At 42.0% G+C, this 21345-nt stretch overlaps 1 protein-coding gene across 1 annotated transcript in view; it reads left to right on the forward strand.

The window, feature by feature from the left end:
- The window catches only part of myzap (myocardial zonula adherens protein), a 105053-nt gene that overhangs the window by 78521 nt on the left and 5187 nt on the right, over positions 1 to 21345 (forward strand). Inside the window, exons 7-13 of the mRNA XM_059952556.1 lie at positions 1588 to 1740; positions 9965 to 10090; positions 11147 to 11275; positions 15779 to 15873; positions 17383 to 17488; positions 18690 to 18773; positions 20674 to 20774. Of these exons, the coding sequence (XP_059808539.1) occupies positions 1588 to 1740; positions 9965 to 10090; positions 11147 to 11275; positions 15779 to 15873; positions 17383 to 17488; positions 18690 to 18773; positions 20674 to 20774 (794 nt within the window). The remainder of the gene's footprint in view (positions 1 to 1587; positions 1741 to 9964; positions 10091 to 11146; positions 11276 to 15778; positions 15874 to 17382; positions 17489 to 18689; positions 18774 to 20673; positions 20775 to 21345) is intronic.

Consider the following 21345-nt stretch of genomic DNA (forward strand, 5'->3'; position numbering starts at 1 on the left):
TTGTGAATCTCTCTGGGCCAGCTCCAAGGCCAACACAGCATTTCTTGAGCAAAACTGCTCAAAATACTCCAAGTACAGTCTGACCAATCCCTTGTAAAGCTTCAGTTCTTGCTTTTATATTCTAGTCCTCTCAAAATGAATGCTAATGTTTCCTTTGCCTTCCTTCCCACTGACTCAAACTACAGTCCTGTTCCAAGACTCTAAACTCCCTTTGCTCCGCTGTTTTGAATTTTCTCCCCATTTAGAGAATAGTCTACGCCTTTATTCCTTCTTCCAAATTGCGTGACCATACACTTCCCTACACACGATTCCATCTGCCACTTCTTTGCCTATTTTCCTATTGTTTCAGTCTTCCTGCAGACTTCCTCAATTCTACCGGCTCCTCCACCTATTTTTGCATCATCCACAAACTTGGCCTCAAAGCCAAGTCATTGTTGTCATCCAAATGATTGACATATAATGTGAAGACATTATAATGTGAAAACACCAGACCGCTGAGGGACACCACTAGTCACTGATGGCCAATCTGAAAAGGCCCCCTTTATTCCCACTCTTTGACTCCTGCCAGTCTGCCAATCTTCTATCCATGTTAGTATCTTCCCTGTTATGCCACGGGCTCTTAGCTTGTTTACGAGCCTCATGTGAGCACATTGTCAAAGGCTTTCTGAAAATCCAAGCAAACAGCATCCATGATGAGAAGAACCTAGGAATATGGTGGTGCAGTGAAGAATTCTTTGTCTTTGTCATATGACTGATAACATTCAGACAGATCCACTGAGGTAGAACAAAAGTAAAAATGTTAACAAGATGCAGAACGTGGTGCTACAGGTAGAGAGAAAATGTAATGCAGACAGACAAGTAAAGTGCACAGACCATGACCGGGTGAGACTGAGAGATTAAGAGTTCAACTTTTAGTTTAAAAGAGGTCTGCTCAAGAGCCTTATAGCAGTGGAACAGCAGCTGTCCTAGAGCATGTTGGTTTGAATTTTCAGGCGTTTGTATCTTCGGCCTGATGGGAGGGCGGAGAAGAAACAATGTTCTGGGTGGAGGGGTCCTTGATTAGCTGCCTTTGCAAGGCAGTGGGAAATGTTTCTTTAGGGTCTGAGAGTCAAGTAGGTAGATTGCCAAAGCAATAAACAGATTTGAGAGAATATTTTTATTAATTCATAATGTCATAGAATAGGGATTTAAAAGAGTAGAATGATTACAATAAATGTAAAGAATAGACCTATTGAGTGCAACTTGTAAAGAGTAATCTTATTTTGGCACCATCATGTACATTTCATAGAGAAACTTCATTTTTCAATGCAATTACTTGTGTCTCATGTCTTCCTGGTGACATCTGATGTATGGCAGCCACAAGCAGAGACCACCTTCTCGATCAGCAACCTGTGCTGTGGATGCAAAGGTGGGGAACACCTTAAAGCTTTCTGCACCAGCTCACATGACTGCACAAATCATAATCAACTATTGAAGTTAGTCAATGAAGAAAACAAATTGCATATTCTTGAAACAAATATTGTAGAATGGGTGGTTTGAATTTTATTCCAGAAGAGGGATTTTAACCAGGTGTCTTGTTTTTATCAGAGGACCCTCTTGGATGCATCAATAGATTCCAACAGGAGGCAGGAGAAAATGAGAGATCTTCAAAAGTCGTACCAACTGTCACTGGAGCAAATGAAGGAGAAAGATCAGCAGATACACAACGCACAAATGGAGAACCAGATCCTGAAACTCAAGGTAAACAACACAGTGAGAGCTGCAATGACAGCCTGCATACGTGGAAGCATAGAACAAGAGTGACCTCTAAAAGTGCAGCTGGTGGGCATTACCACACAGCATATCGGTATTAAATATAAATGAATTGTACAAAATATTGGGTAATCAATGTAACATGGAAAATGACCCTTGGTATTAATTGTAGGAGTTGGCCATTCCTTTCTTTGTGTGCCTCCTGTGGACCTGATCACGTGTGCATATACTTTACTTTATTGTCACCAAACAATTGATACTAGAGCGTACAATCATCACAGTGATATTAGATTCTGTGCTTTGCGCTCCCTGGAGTACAAGTCGAAGTAATTATAATAAAAATTTAAATTATAAATCATAATTAGAAAATAGAAAAGGGAAAGTAAGGTTGTGCAAGTCAGGTCCGAGATTTTTTGAATGTACGGCCCAGATCCGAGTCAGGATCTGTTCAGCAGTCTTATCACAGTTGGAAAGAAGCTGTTCCCAAATCTGGCTGTCCGAGTCTTCAAGCTCCTGAACCTTCTCCCGGAGGGAAGAGGGACAAGAAGTGTGTTGGCTGGGTGGGTCGTGTCCTTGATTATCCTGGCAACACTGCTCCGACAGCGTGTGGTGTAAAGTGAGTCCAAGGATGGAAGATTGGTTTGTGTGATGTGCTGGGCTATGTTCATGATCTTCTGCAGTTTCTTCTGGTCTTGGACAGGACAACTTCCATACCAGGTTGTGATGCACCCTAGAAGAATGCTTTCTACGGTGCACCTATAAAAATTGGTGAGGGTTTTAGGGGACAGGCCAAATTTCTTCAGCTTTCTCAGGAAGTAAAGGCGCTGGTGGGCCTTCTTGGCAGTGGACTCTACTTGGTTAGACCAAGTCAGGTCACTTGTGATATTCGCCCCGAGGAACTTAAAGCTTTTGACCTGTTCCACCTGCGCACTGCCGATGTAGATGGGGTTGTCCAGTCCGCTACTCTTTCTGAAGTCAACAACCAATTCCTTCGTCTTGCTGACGTTGAGGGATAGGTTATTGTCTTTGCACCATGCCATCAGGTTCTTAATTTCCTCTTTGTACTCAAACCCATCATTACCTGAGATGTGGCCTACAATTGTGGTGTCATCAGCAAACTTATATAGTGAGTTCGATGGAAACTTGGCTACACAATCATGGGTGTACAGTGAGTACAGCAGGAGGCTGAGTACACAGCCTTGTGGGGCACCAGTGCTCAGAATGATTGTAGAAGAGAGTTTGTCCCCTATTTTTACAGCCTGGGTCCTGTCTGTGAGGAAGTTGAAGATCCATCTGCAGATTTGAGTGCTAAGACCCAGGTTCTGGAGCTTAGGAATCAGTTTATTTGGAATGATGGTATATTTACCATTTACTATTCTGGATTCTTTTTGACCTGTAGATCAGTTAGCTGAAACTAAAAAACTCGGCTTTTCACTTAGACCTTTCAGTCTATTCATAGAACACTGCATCTGTGAAGCATTTTTTATATCAGTCTTACATCATTTCCTGACACAGCAGCTGATCATCATTAATGGTGTCATTTGCCTGTTTAGATATAATCCCATCAGCGCCAATGTTGATTACAGGTATCTGCATACAGGAAGTTGGCATTTAGCGCATATGCATCAGCGTGCCAAACATTGAACACAAGAGAGCCCACTCTATCCTTCAGCTTTGTCCTTCTCTTAGTGACCAACCACACTTCAGGAGAAGGTGAGAGCTGATCAAAGAGCTATTATTGATCCTCCCAGCATCAATAAACATTGATTTATCATAAGGTGTCCCTGTTTGGATCACTTTTCCCATTACTTTAACATAAACAGCAACCTTAAAGGGACAAGCCAGACTAAACATATTATTAGCAATTACATATCACAATTATGGTTCAGGCAGGCGGTAGGTAAGTAATGGCCTAGGTTACAAGCTATTGTACAGTTAGCTGATCTGAAGCAGGCATACATAAGTCAGGATTGGTGGCTATCAGTATATGCAGTCACTACTTGGATAAACTGATGGTAACTCTGGGACTTCCATGCACCAGTAGTTAAAGTGAGATCCTGAACAGATTATCAGTAGTTCTACCTACAGTTATGTTGTCGGGGTATTGTCATGTAAATGTCACTACAAATAGAGTATTTTTTAAGGATGTATTTGTTTCTGTGTATTTCAGTTTTTTAATGGTTTTAACAAGTGTGAACAGCTTGGTTGTCACCTGTTGACTGGAGAAACTGGGAGTGGTCTTTTTGAAGCAAAGTAGGTTTACAGGATATCAGTCAAAGATGTATGACAGGGGTGTAATGGCCCTTAAAGAGGACATGGTTCCCATTAGCAAGTAGATCAAAGACCAGGGAACGGGGTTTGAATTTTTTGGAGCAAAGAGAGAAGAATGTGGGAACAATATTTTTACTCAGAGTCTTATCTGCAACTTATTGCATTTTAGAGTAATGAATCGTAAGAGCAGAGTTAGGCCATTTGGTCCATTGAGTCTGCTCCACTGTTCAATTGTGGCATTCAAATTGTTTTTTTTTCTGTCATAAACCCATTTTCTCATCTTTTAACCCTTAACTCTTAGCTCTCTTACCAATCAAGTACCTATTACTCTCTGCCAATCTCTGCAATACACCAATGGTGTGGACCCACAGCCCTCCACAGCAACAAATTCCATAAATTGACCACCTGAAGAAGTTTCTCCTCACCTCAGTTCTAAATTCTCAGCCCCTTTACTCTGAGGCTGTGCCCGTGGATCCTAAGCTCTCCTACTAATGAAAACCTTCTCTCCACGCCCACCTTTTCCAGGCCTTTCACTATCCAGTAGAAACAACCTATACCTTGAAAAGAAAATCAGATTGGGATGAGAGGGAATAGTTTGTAGATCAGTTGGGAATGAGGCTGATGGGTTTGATTTGCTGGGAGCTGGCATAGACTCAAACACTCAACTCCTTCCGTGCCATAACTTTCTCTGCTTCTATGATCTCAGCTGGGCGAGGAACCAGAAGCTCTCCCTCTGTGTGTAGAATGAGTTAAAGCCTTCAGGGAAGGATTGAAGGAAAATATCCCAAATAAATCACTTTCACATACTTCTAATAACAAACTGAAGACACAAGAGACTGCAGATGCTGGAACTTGGAGCAATAAACAGTCTGCTGCTGGAACTCAGTGGGTCTAGCAGCATCCGCGGGAGGAAAGGAACAGCTGATGTTTTGGGTCAAACCCCTGCATCAGGATGGTCCTAATGCAGGGTCACTGAAAAGTCTTTTACCTTCACTCGTGCTGCTCGACCAGCTGAGTTTCTGCAAGACTGTTTGTTGCTTCTACAAGTAAACTTTGTGAATGACCAGCACCTCAGCTGCTGTAAGCGCACCTCACTAACCTTCACACAATGGCTGACACAGAATGTGCTGCCAAGATTTTAGCTTCATGGAGTTGAGGGTGAGACTCCCACATTTACAAAGGTCCAAAATTTATCAAGTTTATAGCCAGCCGAATGGATGAGCCAGCCTACACAGTACGTTATCTGTCCTGATGAAGGGTCTCAGCCCAAAGCAACAGCTGCTTACTCTATTCCGCAGATGCTGCCTGGCCTGCTGAGTTCCTCCAGCATTGTGTGTGTGGTGCTCAGTATGTTGTGAGTCATTTGACTCCCTAGTCATCAAAGGTTTCTTGTCTTTTATAATCAAAACCTCTTTACAAGAACAAGGCAACAGTACCATTGCAACCCAGTATCACCAGTTTGGTCATCATGCTGGTCTCCAAGCTGGTACTAGTCTTCATTCAGGCACATAACAAAGAGCTGCTGATACCCTGCACCATTTCTTTCCAACAGTGTTAGACAGTCCAGCTATTACCTTCCTGTCCCAGTGAATGGGATCAATCCTCATTTCCGGAGCTGTCTGTCTGCTCATTCCCCAGAACCACATGGGTTTCCCTTGGGTGCTGCAGTTTCTGCTCACATCCCAAAGATTTGCAAATTGTTAGGTCAATTGGACATTGTAAACTTGACTCTGGCTGTGTGGGTGAGGGATAGAAAATGGGGAGAATGATAGGGGCTAGGGTAGTGATTGCTAAAGATGGGTGTTGGTTGTCTGAGGGGCCTGTATCTCCGCTGTACAGACAACAGAGGATAGAAACAGGCCCTTCGGCCCAACCCATACATGCCAGCCAAGAGGTGTATCTGAATTAGTATCCCTAAGTCTTTCCTATCCATGAACTTGTCCATGTTGTAATTGAGGCTATCTCTACCATTTCATATACTCACTACCCTCAGTGTGAAAACCTCTTTACAAGAGACCCTTGGGTCTCTTTTACATCTTTCCCTTCCTACCATCTAGTTTTAGACTTCCCTACACTGGGCTGGACTGTGCCCCCCATGATTATATAAACCTCTATAAGGTCACCCCCCCCATAGTAAAAAAATACAGCCTCAAATCCCAGTAACAACTTCATGAATTGCCTTTTCAGCTTATCTCTCTATGATTTAACAGTGCTGACATTTTGTATGGCGATTTGTGACTTTTATCCACTATTACCAGTAAATAATCTTTCTATTTTTCCAACTTTGGGATTAACTGAGGCTAGGGAGTAATTAACGTAATTTTATGTGGAAATACCCTGACAATATCAGAGATACAAACAAGTTTCTCTGAGCAGAATTGCATGAAAAACCCTGACTCCTATAGTTTATGACATTTTTAAAAATCCTTACAGAAAGAATGATGTTTTAAAAAAAATAAATGTACCCATTGTTCACATCTGCTTTCTGTTTGAATTTTACATTAATGCTATTGCAGACATGGTTGTCATCTGAAACATTAATTTTAAAACAGCTGTTTTCAAAGCACAAGGAAGCTTGAGATTGCTATGTTTTCCTTGTGCACTAAAACTTAAAAATAATTTAAATAGCTAAAGTTAATATTTATATTTTAGGTATAATCAGGTTTGATCAAAGACTTTAAATAAATGATTCAAATGCCATGTTAATGAGACATGCCAAATGTTTACTAGCAGGCCTGGTTAGCCCACATTGAAAATATTGAGCTCAGTTTTAGTCGCTATACAAGTGAGGGTACTGAGTAGATTCATTGGGATGTCACCTAGATTGGAGGATTATAGTTGTGGGGAGTGACTGTGTCCCTCCTCCTCCAAGAGAAGGAGTCTGAGGGAGCCTTGCTGAATGTACACTACCCATCTAAAGGAAACAACACTTCCCTGGGAATAAGGTGCCAACCCAATACATATATCACATACAGCACATAGAATAATATTAACTGATAGTTAAACATATTCTGTAGATGTTTAAGTTGCTGTAAAGTGTATCTATGATATATAGTTAAATAAGCTACAGTAAATAACTAAATAGTGAATAGTTAAATAATTAAATAGTAAATAGTCAAATAAGCTGCTGCTGCTGTTATTAATAACGTGGGGTACTGGGTGGTAGCAGAGTGTTCAGGAGACCCATAGTTTGGGGCAAGGAGTTGTTAACCAGCCTAACAGCCCCAGTACCTTCTGCCTGATGGTAGGAGGTCAAAGAAATTGTGGGACAGATGGGAAAAGTTCTTGAAAATGTGGAAGGCTCTGCGAATACAAACTCTTCTCGTGTTTATCCTGGATGGGGGCAGGGAGGGGGTGTGGGAGGCACTGGTGATGCTCTCAGCAGTCTTCAGGATCTATTGCAGGACCTTGTGACCGGATGCCTTGCAATTCCCATCCCAGATGGTGATACAGCAGGTCAGGACACTCTTGCTGCTGCTCTGGTAGAACGTGGTTAGAAAGGAAGTGGGAAGCCTTGGTCACCTCAATTTCCACAGGAAATGAAGAAGCTGCTATGCTCTCTTGACTAAAGAGGTGGTATTGAGGGATCAGGTGAGATCATTCACGATATACACTCCAAGAAACTTGTTTCTCCTGACTCTCCAGAGAAGAGCCATTGATGTTCAGTGAGGAGTGGTCAGTCTGTACCTCCCTGAAGTCCACAATCATCTCCTTAGTCTTGGCCATGATGAGACTCAAGTTGTGTTTGCACTGGTCCACAAGCCACTCCAGCTGCTCCCTGTATGCCAACTCATCATCGTTGCTGATGAGGTCAAACACTGTTGCGTCATCAGTGAACTTAATGACATAGTTAGAGCTGGACCCAGTTGTACCGTCATGCGTCAGCAGTGTGAACAGCAGCAAGCTCAACGTGCTGCCTGATGGGGCTATGCTGCTTAGCGTGGTGGAGCTTGAAATATTCCTGCCAACATGGATTGTCTGAGGTCTCTACGTTGAGAAGCCCAAAATGCAATTACAGAGGGAGATGTTGAGACCTAATAAGGACAGTTTAGCCACCAGCTTCTGAGAAATGATCGTATTGAATGTTAAACTGAGTTGACCATTCTCTACCATTCTCCACCATTCTCCAGATGGGGCAGGACTGAATGGAGGGCAGAGGCTATTGCATCATCAATTGACTGATTGGAGTGATAGTCCAATGTTGTGGGAAGGCAGGATTTAATGCAGTTCCTGACCAGCTACTCAAAGCACTTCATTATTATTGAAGTCAATGCCACCAGACAGTGTCATTAAGGCAGTTTACCAGTGGCTTCTTGGGCCCTGGGATGATGGTGACGGTTGTACAGCTGTTTAGGTTGTACAAATGTTTAGGTCATCCGTGACAACAACTGCTAGCTTGGCTGCACAGTCTCTCAGCGCCAACCAGCAACGTTGTCAGACCCTGCAGCTTTAAAAACGCAAACACAAGGAAATCTGCAGATGCTGGATATTCAAGCAACACACGCAAAATGCTGGTGGAATGCAGCAGGCCAGGCAGCATCTTATAGATTTATAGATGCTACCTGGCCTGCTGTGTTCCACCAGCATTTTGTGTGTGTTCCCTGGGTCTTCCCTGCATTCACTGTGGCCAGACAGAGTGCCTGAACCTCAGGGGATGGGGGGCTTCCTCACTGGCACATCATTCAGTGCACCAAAACGTGCGCAGAAGACATTCAACCTATCAGGAAGAGAGGAGTAGAAAGTAAGTATTCTCCCCCCATGGCAGAGGCATCAAAGAACAAAGGGTATAGGGGGTAAGTACGAGGAGTGTGAAGAGATTGGAGGAAGAAATATTTTATTAAGAGTTAGTAGTATTTTGAAATGTGCTGTCTGAGGAGGAGCTGGAGGCAGAAACTGCCACCATTTTTAGGAAGCATCTGGATGAACAGTGGGATTGGCCTTTTGGTTTAGTTCAGTTGCAAACTAAGCACTGCCCTTCTCACAAGTATTCTGCATTCTACAAAATGGAGGTATTTGGCCCACTCAGCTGGTTCAACCATTTAGTGATCAATGATCAGTGATCAATGATCAGTGATCTAATTCTATGTGCCCATCTTTTCTCCTTTATAATGGTTGTTGAACAAAATTGATTAAACTCCTGACGAACAACTCCACCAAAGCATTTGTACCTGACTTCTCTCCTTCACTTGTGGAAGTCTAATCTAAAGGCCCAGCCGAACACAGAATATTGTTTACTTGCAGAGTAGAGGTAGGTGCAGTTTTGCGGAGGTTGAGGTTAGAGGTAGGTGTATAACACAGAGAGTGCCTGGGATACACTCCAAGGGTGCTGGTAGAGGCAGATTCATTAGAGTCATTTTAGATAGGCACATGGATGAAAGCAAAGTGGAGCCCCTAGGCCATGTAGAATGGAGGGGTTAAATTGATCAACCATTAGGCTAAAAAGTCAGATCAACATTATAGGCCGAAAGGGCCTGTACTGTTCGATGTTCTATTTACTTATTTTGAAACAGCTGAACCTTTTTAGCTTAGAGTCACAACCTCTGCAACCGAACAAGTATTTCAACCCAATCGGTCATCTAGTGCTTTGAGAAACATTGCTGAGTTTCCTAGAAGTATTTGGTAGTTTGACTCTAAATTTGGAAAGCAACTACCATTATTTCTTTTAGAGGGAGAGACCCACTGTGAAGGACCTTGGTTGTTGCACAGAATACACAATGTATCCTTTATGGCAGGGATAACGGTTTAATCATCCAAACTGAGTCAGCTTCATCTGAGAATGGCCCCTTTGTTTCTTCTTTACTTAAGCTTGCACGCTTGCTACCTCGTCCACCGTTACCTCGTGCTGATTCCTAAAATAGTACAGTGTTTTGATATTTTATTTTGAAATTGAAGAGCATTTCCTTATTTACTAAACACTTCATTTCTTGTCAATGTGTTACAGATAGAAACTTCTCAGGAAGCCAATGTCAGTGCAATGAGGGAAATGACCAGAAAACTTTATAACCAGTATGATGATAAACTGAGAGAAGCGGAACAGAAACATCAGGCTGAAAAAGAAGCTCTTCAGGTCTGTCTGGGTACTAGTGGTCTGCTTCTATTCTCAGGGTGTGAGCCAGTTTACCCCCCCTCCACCTCCTGAGAAGCTCATGCTCCACCCTTCTCATTCTCAGTTTTTCTTAAATTTTAAAAACAGATTTCATCCCATCTGTCTATTGGTCTCTCCCCTCTCCCCCCTCTCCCCATATATGTAAAATCTATCTATAGCTATCTATCTATCTCTTTCTTAATGGACATCTCAATGTGCTGGAAGGCTAACAAGTTTCAGGTTGACCTAAGGATCTTCCAGCAGCTCTTGATGTCTGTCCTGGTGTGTGCCTCATTCTTCACTCTCCATTTTGAAATAAGACTAATGAAGTTAAGTCCTGGGAGAAGTTCCGCAATGACCCAGCTTTTTTCAACCCCACCTCAATGACACTGCCGTCTGTTACTGGAATGAGAATATTAAATGAGAAGTGATTTGGGAACTAGCTAAAATACCCATTGAAAGAAGGTCATGTTAACTCAAACTTTGAGATTCAGGAGGAAGGAAACAGGGTTATTGGAATCTGGGAAGTGTGCACCTGATTGGGTAAAGGTTGCAAAGAGAGTAAAAATGGAAACTGAGAAATGTGTCTGAACTTGCAGAAAATCAGACAATTCAGTGGCAGAAACAAATTTCTGGTGGAGAGAGCCCATATTTCCCTGCAAATTTGGAAATAATCTGAGACTAAAGTTATTAATGATCCTTAAATGACCCTCTTATCATGATTAACTGTTTGTAAATAGACATTCTTTGATACAACAAAATAAAATGATTATGTTTAAAGTACAATTGTGAAGGTACATTTAGTCAGTTAAATAGAGAGCTCTAAGCCAGGAAATTTGGGGAGAACTTAATGCTTACGTTGCAATATGACATCACTGATAGAATTGCCCTTACGCCTGGAGAGCAGGGTCAGATAATCAGGATCTAGGCACAGTTTTATTTTGCCTCTTTATGTTAACTCCAGCACAGTTCTGTGGCTCTGTGCTGAGAGCCAGAAATGATGGGAATACAAATCAGGGTTTTCTTTTTTTATTGAAGGCACGAATAAATCAAGCTGTCCATGAACTGAAGTTAGCCAATGAAAAGATTTCGGCAGCAGAGCAGAAAATCGCAGAAAGGGACCAGAGGATTCAGGAGTTGGATCAACTCATTGCCCGAATGATGGAGGTATTATGAACTTGCATTATATTTCTTTAGAATGCTTCAGTCAGCTGACTGTCTTCTGCTGTTATTATCTTCAAGCAGGGCTTGAGCAGACTGCCTTGATGATCTGTTTTAAACCCCAGGGAAGACAACTGCATTCTTCATCCACATCCTACAATGCCTCCAGGTCCTTGGGTGTGAAAACGCCCATCTAGTATGCCAAATGTCAATGCATCTCTGTGGTGCAAAAATATATGTTGGCACGTTAGGGCACCTGAAACATATATATATTTGGTGGAGTGAGTGTAAGTTTGCACAATTTGTTTAAAGAAAGAGATACCGGCATCTGAATTACAATGATTAAAATGAAATGGGCTAGATGCTGTTTTCAAATTCTAGCGTGTGGATTTTCCTATCAATATTAGAAAGGTGAATGAAATTTGGACAAATATTAAAACATCCCTGTTTCTGTGGGTGGGATGAATGGAAGTAATGAGGCGCACCCTGGTACACATGGAAAAGTGCAGTGAGGACATTGTTACTTCAACAGCAGGAGAAAGCCACATTGAAAGTTAGACTGTAGAATCAGTTCTGCATTTGGAACCACCAAACTAAACATAGGTTCAGACCTATGATAAAGTCAGGAATTCCCAGCAGTCTTGCAGGTTCTCCTAAGGACTCATTTCGAAATAGACACTACACTACATATTTCTGAGGTTGGCCACCTACTTATGACATCAAGAAACCGATTCAGTCCCCTTGGCTCCACACTGGCTTCCAGCTCACTGCTGACATCTGGAGGTGAACCTTTGATAAGACAACTACATCGATACTCAACATTCAAACCCCAGGAAAAAGCACATAGCACTATGACTGATATTCTTCATGTTCAATATTCAAAGTAAATTTATTATCAAAGTATGTAAATGTCGCCATATACTACTCAGAGATTAATTTTCTCCCTGGCATTCACAATAGAACAAAGAAATACAACAGAATCAATGAAAAACTAAACACAAAGACTGACAAACAACAGAAGTGCAAAAGAAGACAAACTGTGCAAATGCATAAAAACTAAATAAAACAAACAAATAAATAATACTGAGTATGTAAGAACATAAGAAGTAGGAGCAGGAGTAGGCCATCCAGCCCATCGAGCCTGCCCCACCATTCATTAAGATCATGGCTGATCTGTCCGTAAAATCAGCTCCATCTACCTGCCTTTTCCCCATAACCCTTAATTCCCTTACTATGTAAAAATCTATCTAACTGTATCATAAATATATTTAGTGAAGAAGCCTCAACTGCTTCCCTGGGCAGAGAATTCCACAGATTCTCCACTTTTTGGGGAGAAACAGTTTCTCCTCATCTGCATCCTAAATCTTCTCCCCTGAATCTTGAGGCAATGTCCCCTAGTTCTAGTCTCACTTACCAATGGAAGCAACTTTTCTACTTCTATCTTATCTACCCCTTTCAAAATTTTGTATGTTTCTATAAGATCCCCTTTCATTCATCTGAATTCCAGAGAGTATAGTCCCAGGTGACTCAATCTCTCCTCATAGTTGTCAGGTCATTGAAAGTGAGTTCATGGGCTGTGGAACCAGTTCTGAGTTGAGGTGATTGAAGTTATCCATGCCAGTTCAAGAGCTAATAGCTGAAGGTGGAAGGGTAACAACTGTTCCTGAATCTGGTGGTGTGGGTCCTGAGGCTCCTGTACCTCCTTCCCGATGGCAGTAGCAAGAAGACAGCAGGGACTGGATGGTAGGAACCATTGATAGTGGATGCTGCTTTCCTGTGGCTGCACTCCTTGTTGATGTGCTCGATGGTGGGGAGGTGTTTGTGTGATGGTCTGGACTGTATCCGCTACTTTTTGCAGGGTTTTCTGTTCTTGTGCATCGGTGTTTCCCTACCAGGCTCCGATGCGATACATCACAATGAAGTTTGTCAAAATTTTACACAACACGCTGAATCTTCAAAAACTTCTAAGAAAGTAGAGGTGCTGTCATGCCTTCTTTGTAAAGGCATTCATGTACTGGTCCCAGGACAGGTCCTCTGGAATGATAACACCAAGGAATTTAAAGTTACTAACCCCCATCACCTCTGATCCCCTAATAATAACTGGCTCATGGACCCCCAATTTCTTCCTCCTGCAGTCAATAATCTGCTCTTTGGTTTTGCTGACATTGAGTGACAGGTTGTTGTTATGGCACCATTCCACCAGATTTTCAATCTCCCTCCCACATGCCGATTCATCACCACCTTTGATCCGGCCAATGCCAGTAGTCTCATCAGCAAGCTTAAATATGGAATTGGAGCTGTACTTAGCCTCACAGACATAAGTATAAAGCAAGTAGAGCAGGGGCTACACACACAGTCATGTGATGTACCTGTGAGGATGGTGATTGTGGAGGAGATGTTGTGGCCAATGCAAGTGAAGAAATGGAGTTGCACAAGGCCCAGGTCTGGGAGCTTATTGATTAGTTTCAAGGGGATGATAGTGTTAAATGTTGAGCTACAGTCAATGAAGAACATCTTGATTTATGCATCTTCACTGTCCAGATGATCAGGGTAGAGAGAAAAGCTAATGAATGGCATCTTCTGTAATATTGCTGTAATGTAGCATATGTTATATAACAGCCAGTAACGTTACCAACTAAACCTTAGGCTCTGCCTGCTCTCTCAGGATGATAGATGTCCCATGACACTATTTTGAAGAACAGGAAAGGTTGGTATGGGTTTATTATTTTCACATTTACTGAGATACAATGAAAAGCTTTGCTTGTATGTATCCAGGCAGATGATTGCACTGAGATGGTGAAAGTACAAGGTGGACTGCACAATGTAGTGTTGCCGCTGTAGAGAAAGGGCAGTGCTGGTAAACAAATAAACTGCAAGTGCCATAGTCAGGTAGATGAGGAGAGAAAGAGTTTATCTTTCAGTGTAAGGGAGGGCTGGAGTTAATGGAGTCTCAGACAATATTTATTCCTCAATCAGCACAACTAATATTAATAGCTACATTTCTGTTGTGGAACGTTGCTAAGCATGATCCCTGTATTGCAGTCTGCATTTCAAGCAAAACAAACTTTGGCTGTAAACAACTTCAGAATATCTGGAGGTTTTGATAAGTTCTTTATAAATGATCTTCCTTTTGTTCTATTTACATGTTAACATCTACTTAGCCAAGTACTGTAGTCAACAATGTCTGATTTAGATAAATTAAAAAAGTGAGTAAAACACAAATGAGGTTCAGACTCTTTCTATGAAAACAGATTTTTCTACACAAAGCTCCCAAAAGAGATCATCTTTTTCCAGTTCTGTCATGTGATGGGATTTCCAGACAGACAGAGGAAAAGATTCAGAAATGTTTCAAAGCTTTTTAAAGTCTGTTGTCAAGTCTCCACCTTCCCTGGGATGTTCAGGCTCTATGAGGAGGAGTGGTGAGATGATGTAGAGACTGTATATAAAGAGCACATAGAAAACCAACTAAGTGACAGAAAGATTGGAGCAACTCATTGCCTATCCACCTGCTACCATTCCCCCTTCACCCCCTCAACAACCACAATTACCACCATCATGCCCCTCCTGCCCCATCTGTGGAACAGCCCATAATTCTCATATTGTCATTCAGACATCTTCCAATCCACCAAGCCATCGTGGGAACAAATAATCCTTAATCCTAAGGGACAACCTAAGAATTTTTACTAGTCTCAAATTTGTTTCTATCTCATCCACCTCTTCAAAAAAGATACCATAGTGTTACATAAGTGGAATTGAGACTAAAGAGATCTGATTCCCTTTTGATATGTTCCTCATTTTCACTGAGATCTCAGTTGTATTTTGAGAGCTCCAGTGGGGGGGGGGGGGGGCGGGTTGTACTGAGGTTATCTTAATCATAGAAGGTTTGCCTGCAGATGTAACAATCTGCAGTGTACTCATAGGAGCCAACTTCTTCAACTTGTCCTAAGTCAGTGTGGGCTTCCCTCCCAATAGGCACTCCTGACTGGTTACCTTAGTGCAGGGAATAACTTCCAGGTTCATCCATGCCTGATGCCCCACTCAGCCCAAGATTACAAAGTAGTCAAGACTAGGAGTAACAAAGGTCTATGCCTGCTGTTTGGAATAGGACATGGATGTCAGGGGTGTAGCATGTGAGGGTTGGATGTTCTGACGCATGCTCAGAACCAAATTTCCCACCTCAAGCCTGGTCCCAATGGACATACGTGGATGCATGTGTATGGGGAAAAATGACTAGCTTAGGTAGAAGAACGGACACAATGTGTAGCCCTGCAGCCCAGCATACCAATTACTGCAACAGGGGAGGAAGGAATCCTCACATCCAAAAGCAAGAGAATAGCTTACCATTTCTGCTAACATTATTTAAATATAAACCAATTAACCATTTGGAAAATGAAGCTACGGATAATCTAAAGTATAGAAATGTTCAGTGTGTTTTGAAGATTGTCACTTCTATTTGGATGAAATAGCTTTAATGAAGTGATCTGACCAGTGTCTGATCCCTTGTTACAGGAGCGTCACCTCTTACAGCAGAGGTTACAGGAACAAGAGGAGCGGCTCCGACAGCTCAGACAGAGAGATGAACCAGACGCACGGACCAGTGAGAGGTGCAGATAAATCGAGTCCAGCTCTGCATTCTTCACAGATGTGCAATGCAAACTCATAATTCAATTACATTTTTTCTTACTTTTCAAGCAAGACTACTTATTTACAGTCTTAATTATGTAAACAGTTCAGTGTTAATTAATTCCCTGTATATTACTATAACCTCTCTCCTTCCTGGAAAAATCCCTCAAGTGTAGTAACATTTCTGCACAACATTTATAATGCTGAAACTTCCATATAACACTTACCTCATTTTTTATTGTTAATCATGTTAAGTTATAGAAAAGTGAAGCGAAGGGCTGTGATTGGCCACAGGGTTGCTGCACAATACTTTTACTCCTGACTGGTGCATTTGACTTTACTCTGCTGCCCCATTTTAACTCTCATTATAAAGTTTCTTGTTATGCCCTTAAGCGATTCCACACAGTTCACAAGCAATAAATACTTCTGAGTAGAGTCACTATTGCTGAGGGGGCAAATGAGGCAGCCAAAATTCACCAGATAGGATTCCAGAACCAGGAACATTGTACGTGTTCAGTTAATTTGCTTGTGGTTGTGTTTATTGTGAGTGAATTGTAACCAGGACCAAGGTAGAGTGTCAATAAACTGATTCCTTCCACTTCAACAGGTATATTGGGATGGGAAGGATCGGTTTGGTGGAGCATTATTACCAGTTATTTGTATATTTCAGTCCAATTTGTCTGTCTGGTCAAAATTTGGAAGATTTGTCTGACAACTAAACACGTGGTGAGATGTGGAAAGTAATTTTGAGAACGCTTAAATGAAGACAAATTGTTGGACAGCGATTCACCAGACTTCTGGTGAGATAGGGTGGTGTTACACAGATAAATATAAAACATAAACAAGTCAGCGTGATGGCTGAGGGTGTCTGAATACACAGAAAGATAGAAGATGGAATGAAGCAATTTATTTCAAATTATTCAATCAAAATTCCAGTGGGCATCAGAAACCTTGATAATCCATCTCTACTTGGTAGTGTATTCCTGCCCTCAATAATCTAAATTATTGTTTCTCTCTTTCCTTCCTTTCCCTTCCTCCTCCCTCACTCCTATCTTCCACCTCCTCTCCTTCCTTTCATCTCTTCCTCCGTACCCCCATCCTTCCCTCTTCCACTCTTTCTCTCCCCTACCCTTCTCTCTACTTTTCTCAGCCTCTATTTTTCTTTCATCTTTTCTCTTTCATTGTCTCCACATGGAAGTAGGTTCTATCTTTCACCAAGAAGCAAAAAGCTCCCAAGATTACTATACCCCTCCCCCATAGGAATAGAATCCCTCCGGGCCTCTTGCACCTTGCTCCAATTATTTAATTGGAATTTCGCCTATTGACTTTGGCAATTGGTAATCAATCATATTACATTTCATGAGGCACTTCAGTAATGGGGAGGAATGTGGGGGCAGAGCAGGGGCAAGCTCACCAGCCAGCAGATTTATGGTCTTGTGGAAACCTCTGCATCATTTGACATAATTTCTGTTAATCCCTGGCTGTGTCAGGTCCCAGAAAGCGGAGGAGGAAGCTGCCAGTCTGAGGGAAAGAATTCAACACCTGGACAACATGGTGTACTGTCAGCAGAGGAAAGTCAAGCAAATGATTGAAGAGGTGGGAAAAAGACAACTGTTCCTCAGTTTGATGTAACACCGTGTCACCCTTTTAAAAAGCTCATTAATGTTATACACTATACATTTACACTTACATCCATGCATTTAGAAAACAGTTCAAACCTCAGTAAAGTGCTTTGAATCTTTTACATTACCAAATCATTGTCAAGTTATTTCCCATTTAAGGAGCAATGTAGAGGGCTTAGTCCATTCTGATTTGACACGAGTGGTGCTGATAAGGTCTACAGTGACCATGCTGGAATTGAAGATCACTGTTATATCCCATTTCTGTTCCTGTGCTGCTCGCCTGAAAACAGCAATGGCTTCAGTTCCTGCAATGGTATAAAGAATGAATGGCTTTAATAGGGCATTATTTTCTTAATATACTGGCTGGCTGGTTTTTTGCCACTAGAAGCTGCCATGGAGCTGAGTTGGCCTAGGGCTGGAGCTGTAAAAGACTGGCCAGCAGGAGGAGCTGTGTTTCTGTGTCTCCCTGTTCCTTTCTTTTTTGGGACAGAAGGTTTGTTGGTACTCATTCCATGCCTGTCATCTGACAAGAATTCAGTGCTGAAAGCCAGTTACTGGCACACTTCTTTATGCTCGGGATATGATGTCTTTAATTGCACTCAAGGTGGTGGAGAGCTACCAACTTGAAGCACTGCATGCATCCCTCTGGTGTTGGTCCTCGCAGAGTGCCGAGAAGTGGAAGGTTCTAGTATAATGAAATTGTGGTGCTACATTTCCACCTCCGAATGTTATATGATTTGCTCTCCTTGCCATTTGTTGTGGAGGTCATGGGTTTGTGGACTGCTGTCAACCATGCCCTGGTAGTGAACTTTGTGTTACAGGCTGACATGGCGAAGGGAAGGAAAGGATGTTTTAATGTAGTGGATGGAGTGCAAGTCAGGCTCTTCTTTTCAGCCTCTGGCAGTGCACTTCAATTGTACGTAGCACTGACTCTGAAAAGCTACCAGTGAAGTAGCTGAGAATGGTGCATCCAGGAAAATCAAGTATAGTTAATTTGATGAAGAAGGCACAATGTACAACTCTACAGCAACCTCAGATCAAGTATCATATTGTTAGAAACGCTCATCTCATTACTGAAATCCAAACATTGACGACTGTTAACAACATTGATAATGTTAATATGCTGGTGAGGCTGACAGTTCTGCTGTATGTTGATTTTTGTTTTGGAACTCCAGGTTGAAATTCTTAAGAGCAAAATCCAACACAAAGATGCAATTATTGAGAGCATGCAGGAAAGGATTTCTTTCTTGGAAGCTGAGGTAAGGACTTGAATATTTCCTGTATATTTAAAAGCAAATTCTCTTTTCAATGATGACCTTCTGATAGACAATTAAAGAATTTCTTTGTCCACTGACTTTAGCCCACTTCCACCACCCTAAGATTATTTTTAAGAACTTAAGACATTAAAGAATTTTTTCCCTTAAATAAGTTATTTATTTCAATTTTGGTCTTCCTTCTGGTTCACTCGCAACAGTGTCCTAAAATTACCATTTTGTTTCTACAACCTTCTGCGTAGAGGCAGACATGTGGGAACCGTAAATGAATTAGAGACGGAAGGCTTGGTCAGGGCAGCTGCTCTTGAGCTTTCTCCTCTGCTCCCTGACGGCACAATAACAACAACCTGCCTTAATAAACTCGGATAGATAAACTCTGCAAAGTCCTTCTCAGTCGTGTCAACAGATAAAGCTGGATGTTGAGCCATATGAGGGATAGAAACTTCAGAAAAAGTTTTGGAATTCAAGGACGACCATAGGGTATTTGAGGGTTTTGGGGGGAGGGGGGTTATCGAGGCTATTCTGAAGCGTGAGGTCTGAAAACATAACTGTGAAATGTGGACCAAACGTGTCCAGAGAGTTTTGTAAAAATCCATGGAGGTACGAGGTCCTGAAGGAATTTAAGATGAGCATTAGAATCATATGTTGGGATTATCAGGGAGTGGGGGTCAGTGGGCTATGATGGAAGAGGAACTGAGGTTAATGAATTGACATTGTTATGGCCAGGTACTAAGAAGGTAGGAGGGAGATTCAGGTTCATGACTGGTGCCAGGCCAATGTCACTGGATGTCCAGCTGCACCCACTCTTTCAGGAACTAAAGTGGAAAATCTGTCAATGAGTAAAAATACAAAGTAAAGCAAGAAAACACTTAAATGCTTGTACTTCGGCAGAGCTGGTGTCCTGAACTGAAAACTTTTGCATCTTGATTGTTGAGAATGAAAAACAAATAAAAGAAACATCTTTCAGGATATTAGCCGGCTGGTGGCGTAGTAGCGTCAGTGTCGGACTTCGGATTGAAGGCTCCCGAGTTCGAATCCAGCCGGCTCCCTTGCATGCTTTCCATCCGTGTTGGGTTGAGCGTCGAGCTAACAACTCGACCTCATAAGGAAGCCTGCTAAAAAAAAATGTGATGGCGTCCCAATGACTCCACTCGGAGTTATGGGCTTTCTTCTTCTTCTTCTTCTTCAGGATATCCCTTACATTGGTGACATTAATGCTTCTAGTTCTGAGGTGTTTGTTTGTTTACAAAAGCTCACAATTGAAGTACAGTCCTGGGCCATTAGAATTGTTGAATCGTGTGGAATACTGAGCAGAAGTAAACCCACTGAGAACAAGCTAACTGCAAGTGTCTGTCTTTATACTATTCCCACCCTAACTCATTGTTATTCTCCCCACACATTCCCATCAACAATCCCAATCCCTACTTCTTACCAACAGACTTGGCCAATTAAGCTGTTAACCTGCATGTCTTTGGGAAACGGGAGGAACCTTGAGCACAGAGAGAGAGGGAGAACACACAAACTCCAATTCTAAGAAAATGGCACAGGAGTAGGGGTAGAAGTCGGGATAGGAGAAGGTGGTTATCCAGAAAATAATCAGTAATGAAGAGAATTTAAAATAGGAGCAATGCAGTAGGGTTATAGATTATATAGGACAGGATTATAAAGTAACATGACAGAAGTCCTATAGAATGAATTATAGATCAAATTGAAGTGTATACATGAATAAGTGACAATAGTCGAGCTCACAGTTTTATTAATACAAAGTATTAATTGATTTCTCTACACAGTTGTGCACATCCCTGAATTCAGATGTAAACTACCCCCAACAACTAGATTCTAATCATTTTCTTGATGTGTTTTTACTGGTGCATTTGATCTCTAGAATAAAGAACTACAAGACAAACTGGACTACATGATGTCACTGGATCAACAGAGAGCTGTGGAGACCAGGGAGCAAGCCGTGTCTTGTGATATTCCCAGCAGGTAACCTCCAACTCCTCCAGCTTCTCTCCTGCAATATTTTGGAATAAGGAGAAAGCGACTCTCCAGGGGAAGTTAAAATTTAATGTCTGACACCCTTATGCAAGGGAGATGCAGGATCCAGGGGGCTGGGGTGGAGGTGTTGGCCCATTCCTATCAGTGCCCAGGCAGAAAGGTGGTCATGCTAAATTAATTCACCTTGCTTCAGGAGGGGACCAAAAGATGTTTTAACACAAGAGACTCCACAGATGCTGGAAGTCCAGAGTTCACACACAAAATGCTGGAGGAACTCAGCAGGTCAAACAGCATCTATGGAAAGGAATAAATAGTCAAAGTTTTGGGCCAAGACCCTTCATCAGGACTGGAAAGGAAGGGGGCAGAATAAAATGTGATGGGGTGGAGAAGAACACGGTGAAAGGTGAAGCCATGTGTGTATCAAAGGTAAAGGGCAGGAGGAAGGAATCTGATGAGAGAGAAGAGTGAACCATAGGAGAAAGAGAAGAAGGGTGTGTTAGGCAGGTGAGGAGAAGAGGAAGGAGGTCAAAGTGGGGAATAGAATAAGAGGAGGATCACG

This window comes from Hypanus sabinus, chromosome 28 (assembly GCF_030144855.1).
Source record: "Hypanus sabinus isolate sHypSab1 chromosome 28, sHypSab1.hap1, whole genome shotgun sequence".
In the NCBI taxonomy this organism is placed as follows: domain Eukaryota; kingdom Metazoa; phylum Chordata; class Chondrichthyes; order Myliobatiformes; family Dasyatidae; genus Hypanus; species Hypanus sabinus.